At 37.0% G+C, this 16,756-nt stretch overlaps 1 protein-coding gene across 3 annotated transcripts in view; it reads right to left on the bottom strand.

The window, feature by feature from the left end:
* Window positions 1–617: 617 nt before the first annotated feature.
* Window positions 618–16,756, bottom strand: part of LOC144318895 (uncharacterized) — a 55,228-nt gene continuing 39,089 nt past the window's right edge. For 2 of the 3 annotated variants that reach the window (XR_013384866.1, XM_077906391.1), the window contains one exon: window positions 618–1,129. Coding sequence is in view for 2 of the 3 variants with exons in the window: in XM_077906391.1 (XP_077762517.1) it covers window positions 1,094–1,129 (36 nt within the window). In the remaining variant the exon portion in view is untranslated. Of the gene's footprint in view, window positions 1,130–13,652; window positions 13,762–16,756 lie in introns of those variants that run through there. The other variant, XM_077906383.1, reaches the window with a different exon arrangement.

Here is a 16,756-nt window from a genome sequence, read left to right as displayed (position 1 = left end):
ATCAAAGTACCTAGGAGATAGGAGGAACAAATTTTGTTTTTGTGATTCAACATGTCCATTTAGAATTTATAATATCAGAAATTAGATGAGGATCTTGAGTTTTCTATCTATCTATCATCTATCTATCTATCTGAGAGAGAGAGAGAGATCATGAGCAGAGGAGGAACAGAGGGAGAGAGAAAAGCAGACTCCATGCTGAGCATGGAGCCTGTTGTGGGGCTCAATCCCAGGACCCTGAGATCATGACCTGAACCAAAATCAAGAGTTAGACACTTACCTGACTGAGCCACCCAGGTGCCATGAAGATTTTGAGTTTTTAAATTTACATTTGCCTAGCCAGTTGTCTCTTCATTATTCCTCGAATAGCACATATTTTACCAACTCTGGTGGCTTTGTACTGTGTCAATTTAGCCCAGCTTGAACTGTGAATTATGCTTCCCATTACCCTTTAACTTGACAAAAGAGTTAATTTTTTAAGTCTTCCGGTATTAAATGACAGAAGAGTTATTTTTTTCTTAAGTCTTTATGGTATTAGACACTTAAAAATCTGGATTACACCATGCTAAATCAGTTTTTTTTTTTAAAGATTTCATGTATTTATTCATGAAAGACACAAAGAGAGAGGCAGAGACACAGGCAGAGGGAAAAGCAGGCTCCATGTAGGGAGCCCTATAAGGACTCGATCCCAGAACCCTGGGATCTCGACCTGAGCCAAAGGCAGACAGTCAACCACTGAGCCACCCAGGTGCCCCTAAATCAGATTCTTATAATATTTACCAGAAGATCCTGAAGCACATAGGACTTTGCCATGTTTCCTTGACTTTGGTATTTTAGCTACTTCAGGTTTACTAGCTCTTATTTTGGTGGATTTGTAGAAGAAATAGCAGGATTTGAAAAAAGCAGAGCTGTTGTAACACAGTCTACCATGTAATGAAGCTCCATATTTACTAGTTCTGTTCACTTATTCAAATTTTAAGGAAAGATTTGGTGTTTAGAGAAGTTGAAAGTGGTGGTGAATGAGAAATAGTGGCTTATCTCTGGCTTTTAACTTTCCATTTCCTCTTCATTAGGTGTGATTACGGGTGTCTCTTGGTTAGATCTGGCCTGTTTGCAAATGACAACCAAAAACCTGAGAAGAAAACGTAAAATGAAAAAGAAAACATGAAATTTCTTTTCAAAGCAATGAGTTTATTGTCAGCTAAAAGAGAATGCTATTGACGTGTTGGTTCAAGTGATATAATTGTCACTCTCAGCAAAGGAATCACCTCTCATTAGATTTAGCCTCATTTCTCGAATAAAACATCATCATAAATATGATATAGGATTCATTTCAAAAGATCAGACCTATTAAATCAGTACTGGAGACTGCTAGAAGATATAATTTTTAAGTACATTAAACACTCTTAAACACATGACCCCTTTTCCCCCCAGATACCTCTGAGAAAATGTAATTAAAATGTAGTCTGTTTTGTGGTATTTTCTTGAAGGGAAAACTCATCAGATCTTTACAACATTAGAATATTGCATACCACGAGTGTTTGACTTTATTCCACTGGATTCGACAATAAGTGCATAGTACTTATCTCTGCTTATAATGGAGAACTGAAATGTGTGAAGACATGCTTCAAATGATGAAGAAAATGTAAATGCATCTAGTTTAAGGGGAAATAGACTACTTGCTAATTGCTTCAAGAATTGAGTGATTTGGAAGACCTCAGGAGAGGGTTCATTTCTCTGATTTGCATACACTTCGCTCATGCTACCTGGCTTACTACAAATGCCTTGATGATGTGTGTGTGTGGAGTGTTCCTCATCAACACCAGAGATTGAGAAGGATCCAGTGACTCTAGGGACCAGAGAGCTTCCTCCTGCTAAAGAAGCTGCCCCTCAGTGATACCCAATCCTTAGGAGAGCAGACTTCATGTTTGATAAATGATCTGGTTTTCTTACAGGCCGTTGTTACTATTATTCTTAGTTTTTGTTTGCCAAAAACTAGTTGGCTTAATTTTCATGGTGATTCCAGAGAGCTTATTAGTTAACGTAGGACTTTATACTCTTGTAGAGACCCTCTCTTAGTCTAATAAAAGGGTAAAAAAGGAAACAATATTACTTTTATTCCCTTCCAGAGTTTTTAACACCTTGTGGTGTAAAGAATCCAGGACTCTTAAAACCACAACAATCAGGTGCAAACATGGTTTGTAGCCTGCCTTTTGCGCAGGTGGAGAGCACGAAGTCCCTTGAGGGAGATGAATGAGGCTAGAAAGCGAACGGTAGAAAGAAATAGTACAGAGAGGAGGAGGGAACCAGTGAGCACGCATCTGTAGAGAATGGGGACAGAGGAGAGCTGCAGAGAAGGGAATAAAATGAAGATGGAGAAGAAATTAAAAGACAGGGAATAAATGGGGCAGAAATAGGATAAAATAGAAGAAGAGGAAGGCAAGTTAATGGAAGAGGGAAACAGATTAAAGGAAGAAAAGAAGGAACTAAAAAGCCTCCATATTTGCCCCATTTTAAGTACACAGACTACGATAAAAATCATACCCTGTGTTCTAACGCAAGATTTTCTGAACTTCATAAACCTGTGTCTTCCAAATTGAGAAGATTAGCAATGCTTGAGAATTAAAGTACCATTTCCAGAGCAGACAAAAAAATATTTTTAAACAATGCCTCAAAGTAGCAGCTTCTAGATAGACATGAGGATAATCAAAATGTTAGGATTTTTCATTTATCTTGAGTACACAACCGTGATTTGAAACAGTGCAAAGGGTTGAAAAGCATGTCAAGGATAAAATGCACTTTAAAAATTAAGAGATTCATAAGGTTAACTTTCAGAGAAATCTGTTCAATATGAATGTAAAAATGAATAAAATATAAGGTCATAGGCAAATCACCCTGTTTTCATGAACCTTGATCATATAATAGAAGTTATATTTGTTACTGAAATGTGAATGGAGATGGAATTCAAGATAAGGTATTAATCATAATTAGAATAACTATGACAGGTCTGTGGTGACAAATACTTAACAAGTAGTAAGAATGCTTATTCATAACAAACCTCTTAATTCATTAAATTCTTCATTAAAAGGGCAACCTCTTAATAAGTTCAACATAAAGTTGGTATAACATGCTATTTGCATTTTCCCTCTTTTTATTTCCATTTTAGGGGTGTATTGTTAACAAATTGAGATAAATCATTTAAAACATATAATTACTTGGATATAGTCACATAGTAATTCCCTAAGCACTTGCGCGGTTATAAGTTGTCAGTGTGCATATTAATTTATCATACCCACCAGCCTCATCTTCATTGATTTGCTACTAGCTGTTAGAAAAACAGATTAAGAAGCACATGCTGTCCCCCTCTGAAAGTTTCATTGAGGCACAAGGAGGGCAAACACTGCTTTCCAATTAGAATCCTGCTGTTTGCCGGGACTTGACAATGACTAATTACTGTTCTAAATGACTTAATATGTTTGAATGCATGATTATTTATAAATACATTTTAAGATCTGCATAAAATAATCGTGCCTGTTTTAAATATGAAAGGCTACTTTTTGTGCGATGGTGGGCAAGGACCTGTTGAACGCTTGAGGTCAAAGGAAGAAAGACGTCTTATTGTTAACAGTAGAGCTTGCCTCACCGGCTCCACCCTGCAAGAGGAAACAACAGAAAAAGAGGGAGTTGTTCATGAGAAGGAAGTTGTAAGAGGATGCCTGTCAGGTTTAAATCTCAGCTCTCCTGACTGTAAAACTTGGCCATCATAGGATTTGGGGAGGGATTTGTGGTTCTGAAAACATATAATTACTTTCTTAGCATTGTTGCCAGAATGAAAAGTTTAAAAAGATGTATAGTATGGCACATTGACCACTGCACGGGACAGAGCAAGCATTCGATAAATTTTCATTTTCATTGGTAGTGCTGGAGTGACAGTGACAATAGTAACAATTGTTAGCTATGGAGCAGGTCTGGCTGGAGAAGAATTTGTGGATATATGAGTCATTTTTGAAACATTTAAGGGAATTCTTTTCGTCATTAGGTACTTGTTGATAAGCTCCTAAATGACCAAAAGAATTAAATTATTATACATTCTTAAGATCCAGGGATCTTAAGATGCAAGACTTTTTATTTTTTATTTTTATTTTTTTTAAGATTTTATTTATTCATGAGAGACATAGAGAGGCAGAGGGAGAAGCAGGCTCCACGCAGGGAGCCCAGTGCGGGACTCGATCCCAGGACCCTGGGATCACACCCTGAGCGGAAGGCAGACACTCAACCGCTGAGCCACTCAGGCATCCAAAGACTTTTTTAAAAAAGAGAACATAGGGGCACCTGGGTGGCTCAGTTGGTTGAGCTCTGTCTTTGGCTCAGGTCAAGATCCCAGGGTCCTGGGATCCTAGGGTCCTGGGAATGACCCCAGCCCCAAGTAGGGCTGTCTGCTTAGTAGGGAGCCTGCTTCACCCTCCCTCTGCCTGCCACTCTACCTGAGTCAAGCACTGTGCTAGGCATGCAAAATAAGATGGACCCTATGGGGGCACCTAGGTGGCTCAGTGGTTGAGTACCTGCCTTTGGCTCAGGTCTTGATCCTGAGTCCTGGAATCAGGTCCTGCATCAGGATCCCCATGGGGGAGCCTGCTTCTCCCTCTGCCCATGTCTCTGCCTCGCTCTCTGTGTCTCTCATGAATAAATAAATAAAATCTTAAAAAAAAAGATAGACACTACACACAACCATCAGATTGGTTTCCATTGCACTGTAAATCAGACGGATGATGAAACAAAGTGGATTTTGGGGTTGTTTGTCAATAAACTACTGCTTGACTTTAAAGTATTTGAAATACGCATGAGTAGAGAAACTATTATGTTAAACACCATGTTTGCACACCCAGGTTTAGCAAGGTTAACTCTTCCTGTATTTTGCACACACCTCTGTGAAAGACACCCCTACACGGGCCCCCACTGATTTCCCACCTCCTGGCATGCATGCCTTCCTGTAAACCCCCTCCCCTTGAGTGCAGGCAGGACCCATGACCTGCTTCTTACAGAGTATGACAGTGGTGATGGGCTAGACCTGTGATGGTGATGTTGTGTTACAAAAGGCTCCATCCTTGCAGACTCAAGTGAGTGATTCTTCTTCCTGGCTTGATGAGGTAAACAGTCTCACTGAGGAAGGCCACAGGGCAAGGAACTTGAGTCAGCTTCTAGGATCTCAAAGCAACCTCAGGCCAATAGCTAGCAAGATGCTGGGGCCCTCAGTCATGCATTCACATGGAAATAAATTCTGGTAACATCAGAATGAGTTTAGAAGCAGAATCTTCCCCAGTTGACCTCCGAATGAGGATATGGCCTATCTGACACCTTGAATGCAGTCTTGTGAGATCCTGAACAGAGGACCAGCTAAACTTGCCCAAACTTCTGATCTATGGAAACTGTGACATAATGAGTATGTACTGTCTTAAGCACTAAGTTTGTGGTAATTTGTTACATAACGGTAGAAAACTAATAGAACAAATGATATTACAAATGCATCAAAAGACAATGTGGCTCTCATCTTGGCTACACATTGAAAAAAAATTTAGAGCTGCAAGAGTTATTTGGTATACCCTTCTTGCCTTTAAAAGGGAAAAGAGGGATCCCTGGGTGGCGCAGCGGTTTGGCGCCTGCCTTTGGCCCGGGGCGCGATCCTGGAGACCCGGGATCGAATCCCACGTCGGGCTCCCAGCATGGAGCCTGCTTCTCCCTCTGCCTGTGTCTCTGCCTCTCTGTCTCTCTCTGTGTGACTATCATGAATAAATAAATAAATAAATCTAAAAAAAAATAAAAAATAAAAATAAAAGGGAAAAGACTTAAATAACTCTCCAAGAAATTTGTTAGTATCATAACAAAAGGTCCAACAATTCAAGTGTTTGATGAGTCTGCTGACTTAGATTTTTATGTTATCTCATCTGCAGAGCTAAAATTGATTCCATTATACTCTAAGCGTTTTTAATTTTTTTTTCTAAGATTTTTTAAAAAACCATATAAAATAGGTATTAAATTCTGGAATTGTTATCAATCACTTTGTCCTCTATGATTAAGAATTCTGATTATTTTAGTATTTCCTTTTCATGATGACTCCTTTTTTAGTTTTTATTTATTTATTACTTACTTATTTACTTTTAGAGACAGAACGTGAGCAGGAGGAGGAGTAGAGGAAGAGAGAAAGAATCTCAAGGAGACTCACCAGTAAGTGTGGAGCCCAGTACAGGGCTCAATCTCACGACCCTGAGACCATAACCTGAGCTGAAATCAAGAGTCAGACACGTAACCAACTGAGCTACCCAGGTGCTCCATCATTACGACTCATTTTTAAAAAATCATCTTTCCCATTCTTCTCTCAAATTTCCTATATTAGGTGTCTTCTATTTTCAGTTCTAGGTTCATTATTTTTTTTTTCTAGGTTCATTATTTATCCTTCTCCATTTTATTACTCTGGGTCCCAGGAGTTGACTTGTGTGGACCATACATGGCATTGGGTAGACTTTTCCAGTAATAACCATTCCAATTTCTTTAGATCTTTCTTCTAATATTTTAGTCTTTACGTATTATATGTTGACAGACTATAAATTTTGATTCTCTTACACACCACTGCCCCCCTACATATACTTTTATTCCTTTATCTAAACCAATTATATATAACCCTGTTTTTATTAGATAAATATTCTGTGTTTACATGATGATAAATACATAAATACTATTCACAGTGGTGTACATCAAATACTGACCTTTTCTGTCTTGCATACTTTTTTCATCCTGGATTTCATGATTGCATCATTTTCTGTCCATATTTTGCTCATGTTTATGAATCAATTACCAGTTCATTCCCAATCTTTCTAAAAGAAGAAAAAAATCTTTTGATATGCCTAAATATATAAGATATGTATTTAGTTTATCTTTTTTTTTTCTGGGATATGTCCCACTTTCCTCCTGCTCCACTGTGGACTGCTGCACAATTGTAATCCTGAGAATCTTCTTCCACTGTCATCCTGAGATTCCTTTTACCCTTCTAGATCTAAATCCTCCATTTTTTAAAATCTCATTCTCTTTCTTTCCTGGTTTTCTTTCTTCTTTTAGTGGAATATATCTAAGATCTTTCTGATCAATGATGTATGAGAATAAATTTGGGGAGCATTCAATATCTGTAACCTCCTCACATGATGGATAGTTTTTCTGGGTATTGAAATCTAAACTGGAAGCCATTTCCTCAAGATTTTGAAGACACTTCTCCATTGTCTTCTAGTTTCCAGTGTTGCAGTATGAAATTCAAAAACATTCTAATAATTGGTCCTTTGTAAGGTGTTTTTGTTTGGTTGCATCCAAGAGCTTTCAGATTTTTCTTTTTCTGGGATGCCTGCATGGCTCAGTGGTTGAGCATCTGCCTTTGGCTCAGGGCATGATCCTGGTGTCTGGGATTGAGTCTCACATCAGGCTCCCTGTGAGGAGTCTGCTTCTCTCTTGCCTGTGTTTCTGCCTGTCTCTCTCTGTGTCTAAATAAATCAAATCTTAAAAAATAAGAATTTTCTTTTTCTAATGTACTAAAATTTCACAACTATGTGCTTTGAGGTGGGGTAGTTGGGCCTTTTTCCATTTGCTGTGTCAAATCTTCAATAGATTTTTCAGTCTGGACTTATGTTTTTCAGTTCTAGAAATTTAAAAATGTATTTCTTTGATGATTTTATCCCATTGCTTTTCTCTGTTCCTTCATGATGAAATGCTTAAAAGTTGTATAAATATAGGACCACATAGACTGAAGCTTTATTTTTCTTTTTTCTTTTGGTTTTACCATCTAGAATATTTCCTTGGATTTATCTTCAAATTCTTCTTTGAATTTTTAATCTCTCCCATGCTTTTAATTTTTAATATTCTTGTTGACAAAATGCTTTCCTTTTGTAGCCTCCTGTTCTTGTTTCATGGAAGGAGTATCTTTCATTTCTCTGAGGAAAATAATTATGGAGTTCTTTGAATGCTTTTTCTGCTGGGGAATTTTTTTATGCCCTCTGATTTCTTTTTATTTATTTCTTTTTATTTTGGTATCTGGCATTTACTTTGAGGCTTTCCTCAAGTGTCTGATGATCTCTTCCTGTCCAGAGTAAGGTTTTGAAACAATAATTGTAATTTCTATGTGAATGTGTGGAGCTTGAGGTTTCACTGAGCAGTAATCAGGTAATGGGTAAATGTGAGCACTCCCAAAATATCAGTATATATAAGTTTTTCCTTGGTCAAGTTTGCTTCCTCAGACAAAAATTCTCCAGCATTTATGGGGGAGGGGGGGTATATCTGTATGCCAGTATTCACAAATCTAGCATTGCAAAGGGATTAAGGAATTTATTGTTCTATATGTCAAATTTCTCTTGTTTTCAGTGTAATTCCTGTGAACAGTTGCCCTTGATGCTCCTAAGTCCAGAGCTTTTCTGATTCAAGTTCTTTCTTGTAAAACATACTGTCTTCTAACCATATGGTGGAGGAATATTTGTCTGGTTACTTGGGGGCAGAGTAAAAGAAGTAATAAGTGAAAGGGAGTCTAAATCATTCCTGCCCAATAGAAAATAACTTGTACCACAAATATGAGCCTCATATGTAATTTTAAGTGGTCTGGCCACATTTTTAAAAAGTTTTAAAATAAAGTGAATTATTTATTTTTATTTAAATTCAATTAATTAACATATAGTGTATTACTAGTTTCAGAGGTAGAGTTCAGTGATTCCTCAGTCTTATATAACACTCAGTGTTCATTACACCTTGTGCCCTTCCTAATGCCCATCACTTAGTTACCCCATCCTTCTCCTACCCACCCCCCCAGCAACCCTCAGTTTGTTTCCTATGATTAAGACTATCTACGGTTTGTCTCCCTCTCTGATTTCATCTTGTTTTATTTTTAAAGTGAATTAATTTCAACAATATTAATTATTTAACCTAGTTTATAAAAAAATTGTCATTTCAATATGTAATCAGTATAAAAACATGAATGAGATACTCAATCTTCTCTTTGTCATATATTTTACATTTTCAGGATTTACATCTCAGTTTGGACTAGCCAGATTTCAAGTGCTCAAGAACCATACAAGGCTAGCAGCTAAGATAATGAACATTCCACTTCTAAGGAGTATGAAGTAAAACTATAAAACACTTAGCAGAAAAAAGGATAAAATCAGTGCAATATTCAGATATGTAAAGACTGCAAATAGATGTCATCAAAACTAAAAACTTCTGCTTCTCCAAAGACTCAGTTAGAAGAAATGAGAAGACAAGCCACCCACTAGGAGAAAATATTCACAACACATATTTGACAAAGAGCTTGTTTCCAGAATATACAAAGAACTCTCACAGCTCAATAAGAAGGCAATCTAATTAGAGGTTCCTATTGCCTGATCTTTTCAGGGTTCCCTGCTGGGCTTTGCTTGCTTTTGGAGCTTTCCATCCCTAGGAGTTTAGATTTCAGTTTTTCTCTGGTGTCCTAAGTTACTTAGCACTAATTATCTATCCTTCCTTCAATTTAAAAAAAAACTTCTTATCTCTTCTGTCTTTTCCCTCCTCTTCTCTTTGCTCTTGAGATTATGCATTCTTTACTCCTTTACTATCACTTTCTTGAGGTACCAAAAAGGAGGAAGATAAGACAAATACACATGTTTAATTTACCATATTTAACTGGAGGTCTTATCTTAGATGTACCTTTAACAAAACATTGTAATGCTTTTGTCTAATTACTTGTTTCCTCACAGACTGTGAATTCCTCAGCAGCAGTGATATTATTTTATTCTTTTATCTCCAGTACTCAGCACCGAATGGTTATGTGACAAATGCTTGTTGATTGAATGTCCATTTTATATGCACATATTTATTGTCCTTTATCCCTCTAAAATATAAGTTCCATGAAAGCAAGGATCCTAAAGATCTTCTTCACCACAGAATCCTTGTTTAAAACATTGCCTATTGGGGACGCCTGGGTGGCTCAGCCGTTAAGCGTCTGCCTTCAGCTCAGTGTGTGATCCTGGAGTCCTGGTATCGAGTCCTATATCAGGCTCCCCACATGGAGCCTGCTTCTCCCTCTGCCTGTGTCTCTGCCTCTCTCTCTCTCTCTAATCAATCAATAAATAAAATCTTTTTAAAAAGTGCCTGTTCATAGCAGGTGCTAAAAAATGATTGAAGGATGAATAAATGAATGAATGAGTTTATCCAACTTTGTAAGTTTTAGCACATATTTAATTTTTTCTATTTTACCATTTTGTTTAACTAGCAGAAATATACACAATATACATAATACATTTCCAGAGACTTAATTATATCTATACAATTTGCTGCTCAATGTCTCTAACTGGATTTATGTGCCTTGTTAGTTTGACTATTCAGAAATTATTGTGGTACCCTCAGTGACAGTAGCAAGTAGTTAATCTGATCAATTCATTAGTGTGATTCAAATAATTAGACATCAACTGGTCAAGAATTCAGAATTTTATTATTACAGAAATAATAAAAAAAAGAAGAAAGGACAAAAGGATTCATATGGACATGGCCTTCATTATTTTGTAGTACTATTTGTTAGGCATTGAAAGCCATATACTGTGGTACCTAGGTGCTTCAGTTGGTTAAGCATCTGCCTTTGGCTCACGTCATGGTCCCAGTCCTGGGATTGAGCCATCCGTCAGGCTCCCAGCTCACTGGTAAATCTGCTTCTCCCTCTCTCTTTTCCCCTCCCCCCAGCTAATGCTCCTGCTCTCTCTGTCAAATAGATAAATAAAAATCTTTAAAAAAAAAAAGAAAGAAAGAAGAAAGAAGAAAGAAAGAAAGAAAGAAAGAAAGAAAGAAAGAAAGAAAGAAAGAAAAAAAGCCATATACTTACTTAAAAGCTACTCAGATGCTGTTTCAACACCTACCACAGCATAATGGAAAACATCTTACCTCAGCTCTAATAAGTTTAATTCATCTCATTGTGTGTTGTTGTTTTTTTAGATTTTCTTTATTTATTCATGAAAGAGACACAGGCAAGACACAGGCAGAGGGAGAAGTAGGTTCCATGCAAGGAGCCTGACATGGGACTCGATCCTGGGTCTCCAGGATCACACCCTGGGCCGAAGGTGGGTGCCAAACCGCTGAGCCCCCCGGCTGCCCATAATTCATCTAATTGTTATTAAGAATCCCACCCTATCCAAGGCACCTGGTGGCTCAGTGGGTTAAGCATTTGCCTTTGGCTCAGGTCATGATCTCAAGGTCCTAGGATTGAGTCCCACATTGGAGGCACCCTGCTCATCAAAGAGCCTGCTTCTCCCTCTCCCTCTGCCCCTCCACTCTGCTCATGCTCTCTCTCAAATAAATAAATAAAATCTCTAAAAAAAAAAAAAAAAAAAAAGAATCCCACCCCTTCCAACAGCCTTCTGCAAGACCCCACTGCGATTTCTTTCAGTATTTCTCAGGAGGATGGGGAAAACACATGACTATTCCCAGTTTACATTTCATCCCATTCACCCATTCACTTCAATCTCTTTTGCAAACCAAAACCTTTCCATTTCATTTATTTACATATACAAATGCCTCACCCCAAAGATTTTTGATGATTTAAATATTGTCACTTAACACTAACTTAAAAATTCCCTCTTTTTTCTTAGTAGGACTGAAATCATGGATACAAATATAAATAAATATTTACAGTAGTGCCTTTCAAACAATAAAGATCTTCAGAATTTTGTATCTTACATTAGCAGACAGACATAATTAGTATATATTAAGCTCTAAATCCTTGAAAGGGTAAACAGGCCTGAGAGGTCAGGACAATTGAGGTTTAAAGTTATAAGGTTGTGTCAGTTTTGTTTTTCCTAAGAAGCAGTTGAGAAACCAACAATGTAGAATTAAAAAAAAAAAAGGATCAAATATCTTAGGAATTCATTAAGATATTTCACAGATTCCCAAAACTATATTACTCATGCTTTTGAACCTGTTCTTTTCCTCCTTTATGAAATGATTCCTTCAATTCCAAAGTAAAGTTCACACTGAACTTGACTGTAAGATTGCATAAAATAAAATTTGATGAATTACATCTAAGAATAAGTTGTGCATTAAGAGCTATCTTTAAGAATGCTCATTTTAAAACAAAGGTGATTTATAATCCCACAATACCATGTATCCCACAATTTTGTCTTTGTTAGAAAATGGCCCAAATGTGGCTGGGCATAGATTGCACCTCTGAAGTGCTGCATTATCAAATCTAGTTAGGGTGTAAATTTTTTTGGCGATTTCTAGTAAATAAGGAAATCTTCTATCTGGAAGGCTTTCCTTTAACTTCGGGAGCCACATCGCAAATTCTGGTTCTTTTCTCTTTACAAGATAGGTTAAATCTCAGTTTCTTCTTTGAAAGAGGAAGTCTGGGGTTTTAAAACTTTGCTATGTGACTTCAAGGAGCTGCAGCAGAAATGCAAGTTTGGCTTTGGCGAAAGGGGGAGAATCCGGAGTTTATAAATGTCACAGGTATTTCCAATAAATTGGAGGTCACCAGAAAAGATGTTAGGATAATAAATCTAGCCTCTAAGTATACACTCCCTTTACCCAGCGGGGAGCCTCCTGGGATCATTTGTCTGCTGTTCATTATCTTGTCTGCATTATTCAACAGCTCTGTTCTTGCTCAATGGGTTTCAGAGAGCTTTTAACAGCTGCAGGAACCTCCAATTTTTACTTAAGTTCTTTTTCTCTTTGTAATAGGAAAAAAAAAAAACACCTTAAAGAACTGGGAAAGAAAGAAAACCTGTCTTTGATGCCCATGATCTACCTACATAATTGAACCAGTGTCAAAACTGAGCTTGTTTATTTATTTAACATTAACTGTATCAATGTTATAATGAAATACTTGGGATGCTAAAAGAAAACCTTATATTGAAATGCTAAGAATATAAGAGTTTAGAATATCTCAAACCATCTAAATTATATAACAAAATGGCATCTAAATTATATATATTTTTAAATCCCAAGCCACCTAAATTATACAATGAAATGGAAAAAAAATTTCAATGTATTTTCCTTTCAATTTTTTTTCCTTTCTACTAGAGTGTATTATGCCAAGCAAAGTCAGTCAGAGAAAGACAAATACCATATGATTTCAGTCATATGTGGAATTTAAGAAACAAAATCACTTAATTTCTTAGAGATGCCAAGGTTAGCTCTATTTTATGAAAAATCATCTTTTGTATAGGACACACCAGGGAAGTTTTTTTAAATCACAAAAAAATCTACTACTGGATTAAATGAGAAAATAAGCTTTGGAGGAAGGGGACGGGGGAGCCAGTTTATTAACTCACCAGGTAAAAACCTGTGCACTGGATTTGTTTCAATTAGGACATACATAGCTGCTCTCAGGTAAACTAGTTTTCAGGAAGATTGACATTATTTATGATCATGATCTAATTTAGTAGGACTCTCTTGAATCTAACTAACCTGAAGATGTAGTAACATACAGTATGATATTGTATTTATCAACTGGATGATGGATAAAGTGAGAGTTTTGGCAGTGACCAGAAGGAGGAAACCTACTTGAAAGTAAAAATACCTTATGACAAGAACTGCTAGAAATGACTAGAAGGAACGGACAGAGCAAGCATTAAACTGGCAAAGTGCTAATGGAAGTGCTTTGGGGACTTACCAAGTGCTGACTCTCACATAAGTTATGTGAGACTCAGAGGACCCATGAGTACCACCTAATCAAGACAGTGAAGCCCCACTATGATCAATGTGTAGTAGCCCCAAAATCTAAAGATAAAGAATATAAAAAGGCTAAAGTGAATGAAAGTTTCTAAACAAAACAGCATTTAGAAATAAATCTAGCACTGGGTGTTATTCTGTATGTTGGTAAATTGAACACCAATAAAAAATAAATTTATTATTTAAAAAAATAATTTAAAAAATGAAAAAAAAAAAGAAATAAATCTAGTTGGAGCACCTGGGTGGCTCAGTAGTTGAGCATCTGCCTTTGGCTCAGGTTGAAATCCCACCATCCTGGGATCAAATCCCGAGTCAGGCTTCTCTCAGGGAGCCTGCTTCTCCCTCTGCCTACATCTATGCCTCTCTCTCTATCTTTCATGAATAAATAAATAAATATCTAAAAAAAAAGTCTAGCTCCTGTCCTTAATAAGGAACTATTTAGTTATCCAATGATAATGTGATTTGCAATTGAAACTACGTGACCCTCCATTTTTCTATAAAGGCCATGCTTTCAACTAAAATGTGTTCAGGATGAGAGTGGAAGGAAGGAATACTTGTGGACAAAATAAAGACATCTAAACTTGCTCCTGTGGCCCTGAGATTCTCTGATCTGCAGCAAGAGAATAAGGTCTGCAGAGGTGACAGTCCATGTCCAGAATGGAATGTCTTGATCTATGTATAATAACAAGGGACTGCAATTTCCTAGCATTAGATCATCATATTAAAAACCAAGGGAGCTTTTCAGCACCACCATTTGATCAGATTAAGATCCTTAGTGTTGTACAAAACACAGCTCGTTAGCCACCCAAAGTCTGAAAGCATCTCTAAAGTGGCATAGAAATGCTAAGTAGTCTCAGACACCTGGACAATGCCTGACATCCCAGTAAAAACCAAAGACCTCCTCAATTATCACGATATTTGTTAGTGCAGAAAATCTAGATAATAAGCTGACTCTGTGATTGGGAAATATGTAAATAAATGCCTGAAACTTTTATGCAAACCCTCCGTGGAGTTTTATCTGGGCCTCCCAAAGCACATTAAATACTGTGGAAGCAAATGTGACTTTTGTCATTTGCTTTCTAAGATATAAGAATAGCAGTACAACAAAACTGTTAAAAGCTATACACTGCCTTTCAAAATTATTTTCTGAATTATTAAACATCCCAAATCTGAAGCTACTTTCTGCAACTATTGGAATTCAGTACACAAAAGTTGCATTTGCTCTTGAATATCAGATTCAATTTTGCATTTGCTGTATGTATTAAATTCTTTTCTTAGTTTTGCTATTCTCATCATTGCCATTCTTTGGTATGCAGTCAGCGCATAATGAAAGGTTTAAAATGGGCCACCATTAAAGCAGCTCCAGCCCTACGAAGTGGGCACCAAGAATGACTTTGTGAAAATAACCTTAATGTTTTGTTTTTGTCCTTAATCTCACCAATGCTAGAGTTAAGGCTTGGTTTTCAACTGTCAGGGAAAAGATAAATAATTCACCAATATTTTCCTGGCTGATTTCGGTAGTTTGCCAACCATGACAACTTATGTAACAGTAAGTAAAAGCCAGACTCTCCCAAATGTGGCATTTATACCCCAAATATCTTTTTAAAACCTTCCAATGTAAGAAAAGCGCTGATGTAATTAGGGAGAAAAGAGGGCAGTAGTTCCACCATTTAAGTATAAATAAACTGTGTGATGTTAAACGGACTTTTCTCTTTTGCAGGTTTACAGATTGCTTTTTACTCTCTGTACTTTTTGAGAAGATGCCCTGGCTTCAGGGTAACTGGAAACATCTTTATTCAGTTTATTGCTTACTATCAGTGGTTTCTGCTTCACTCCAACTTCCAGATCAGTCCAAGAGAATCAAAGGGATTTTTTTGGAGGTGTATATGGGGCGGGGAGGGGGATGTCCTTGAGACAGTTTAATGCTTGCCTTTATCTATCTAGTTTGCCCAGAGAGTTTTGTGTGTGTGGAGCAAATTGTTGATAAAAGCAGACATAAAATTCTAATTTTAGTGTCCATAAATAAAGTCTTATTGGGACACAGCCATGTTCACTCATTACACATTGTCCCTGGCTGCTTTTGCAGTCGATGCCAGGGTAGAGTAGTTGCTGCAGAAACCATCTGCCCTGCAAAGCCTAAATAAAATATTTGCTCTCTAGCTATTTACAGAAAGAGGGGCTATACCCTATACTAAAGGTAATACGAATTTTATTCTATTTAAACAACTATAGCTCCAAAACTTTCTAGAAAATGAATTCATTCCTCACCATTGTTTAATCATTTGTGTATTTTCATTTCATTTAAAGAAATTTCTGCCTCTCGAAGAAATATATTGCCCATGTCAAACGTTTTTAAATTTGTGATTGCTAGAAGAATAGCACAAAGATTAGCACTTTTCTTCTCCTTATTTCTTGTCTTCGAAAAAAGCTCTCTTTTTATCTCTCCAAATTTTATAAAATTGACCTCTATAATAGTTGAGAAATTCCAAAACCCTTAGAAATGAATAAAAAATACTAGCTTCTTCTCAGGCAGTGCCAAGAGGACTATAATATATATACTTTCCCAAACAAGGCTGACAAACTTGGCCACTGAAGCAGCTGTAAAAATGGAAATGCAATCACAGAAGGAGTTATCAGCCTTATGAATTGAGGCGTCTTGACACTACTTGACATTCATTCTCAATTACCAAGTTCAGGCTTCTTGCCTTCATTGAGCAGCACTACAGAGCACCTCACATAAATGAGTGGATTCTGGGCAGCCATGATGGTGTAAGTAGCATGCTTCACTTCTTCAAAGGACTTGGGTCAGCCAACAAAGCTCTGAGCATTAAATTATTTCTGACAGCAGCCACAAGCTATTAGAATGTAACCCGCCTCTCTGTTTCAGATGTTTATCTTGGAAGAAATCACTCACATCTTTATTGCAATCGTAAAGTCTGTTCTAATGATAAAAATAAAAAAAGACATTTAATCTCTACCTACACTCTGGAGCAAAGCTCTGGATGTATTAATTGTCTTCCTTCACACTTTCTTCACTTCTACG

This window comes from Canis aureus, chromosome 1 (genome assembly GCF_053574225.1).
Source record: "Canis aureus isolate CA01 chromosome 1, VMU_Caureus_v.1.0, whole genome shotgun sequence".
Classification (NCBI taxonomy): domain Eukaryota; kingdom Metazoa; phylum Chordata; class Mammalia; order Carnivora; family Canidae; genus Canis; species Canis aureus.
Note: the sequence above shows the minus strand (reverse complement) of the source record. Positions and strands in the feature narration are given on the sequence as shown.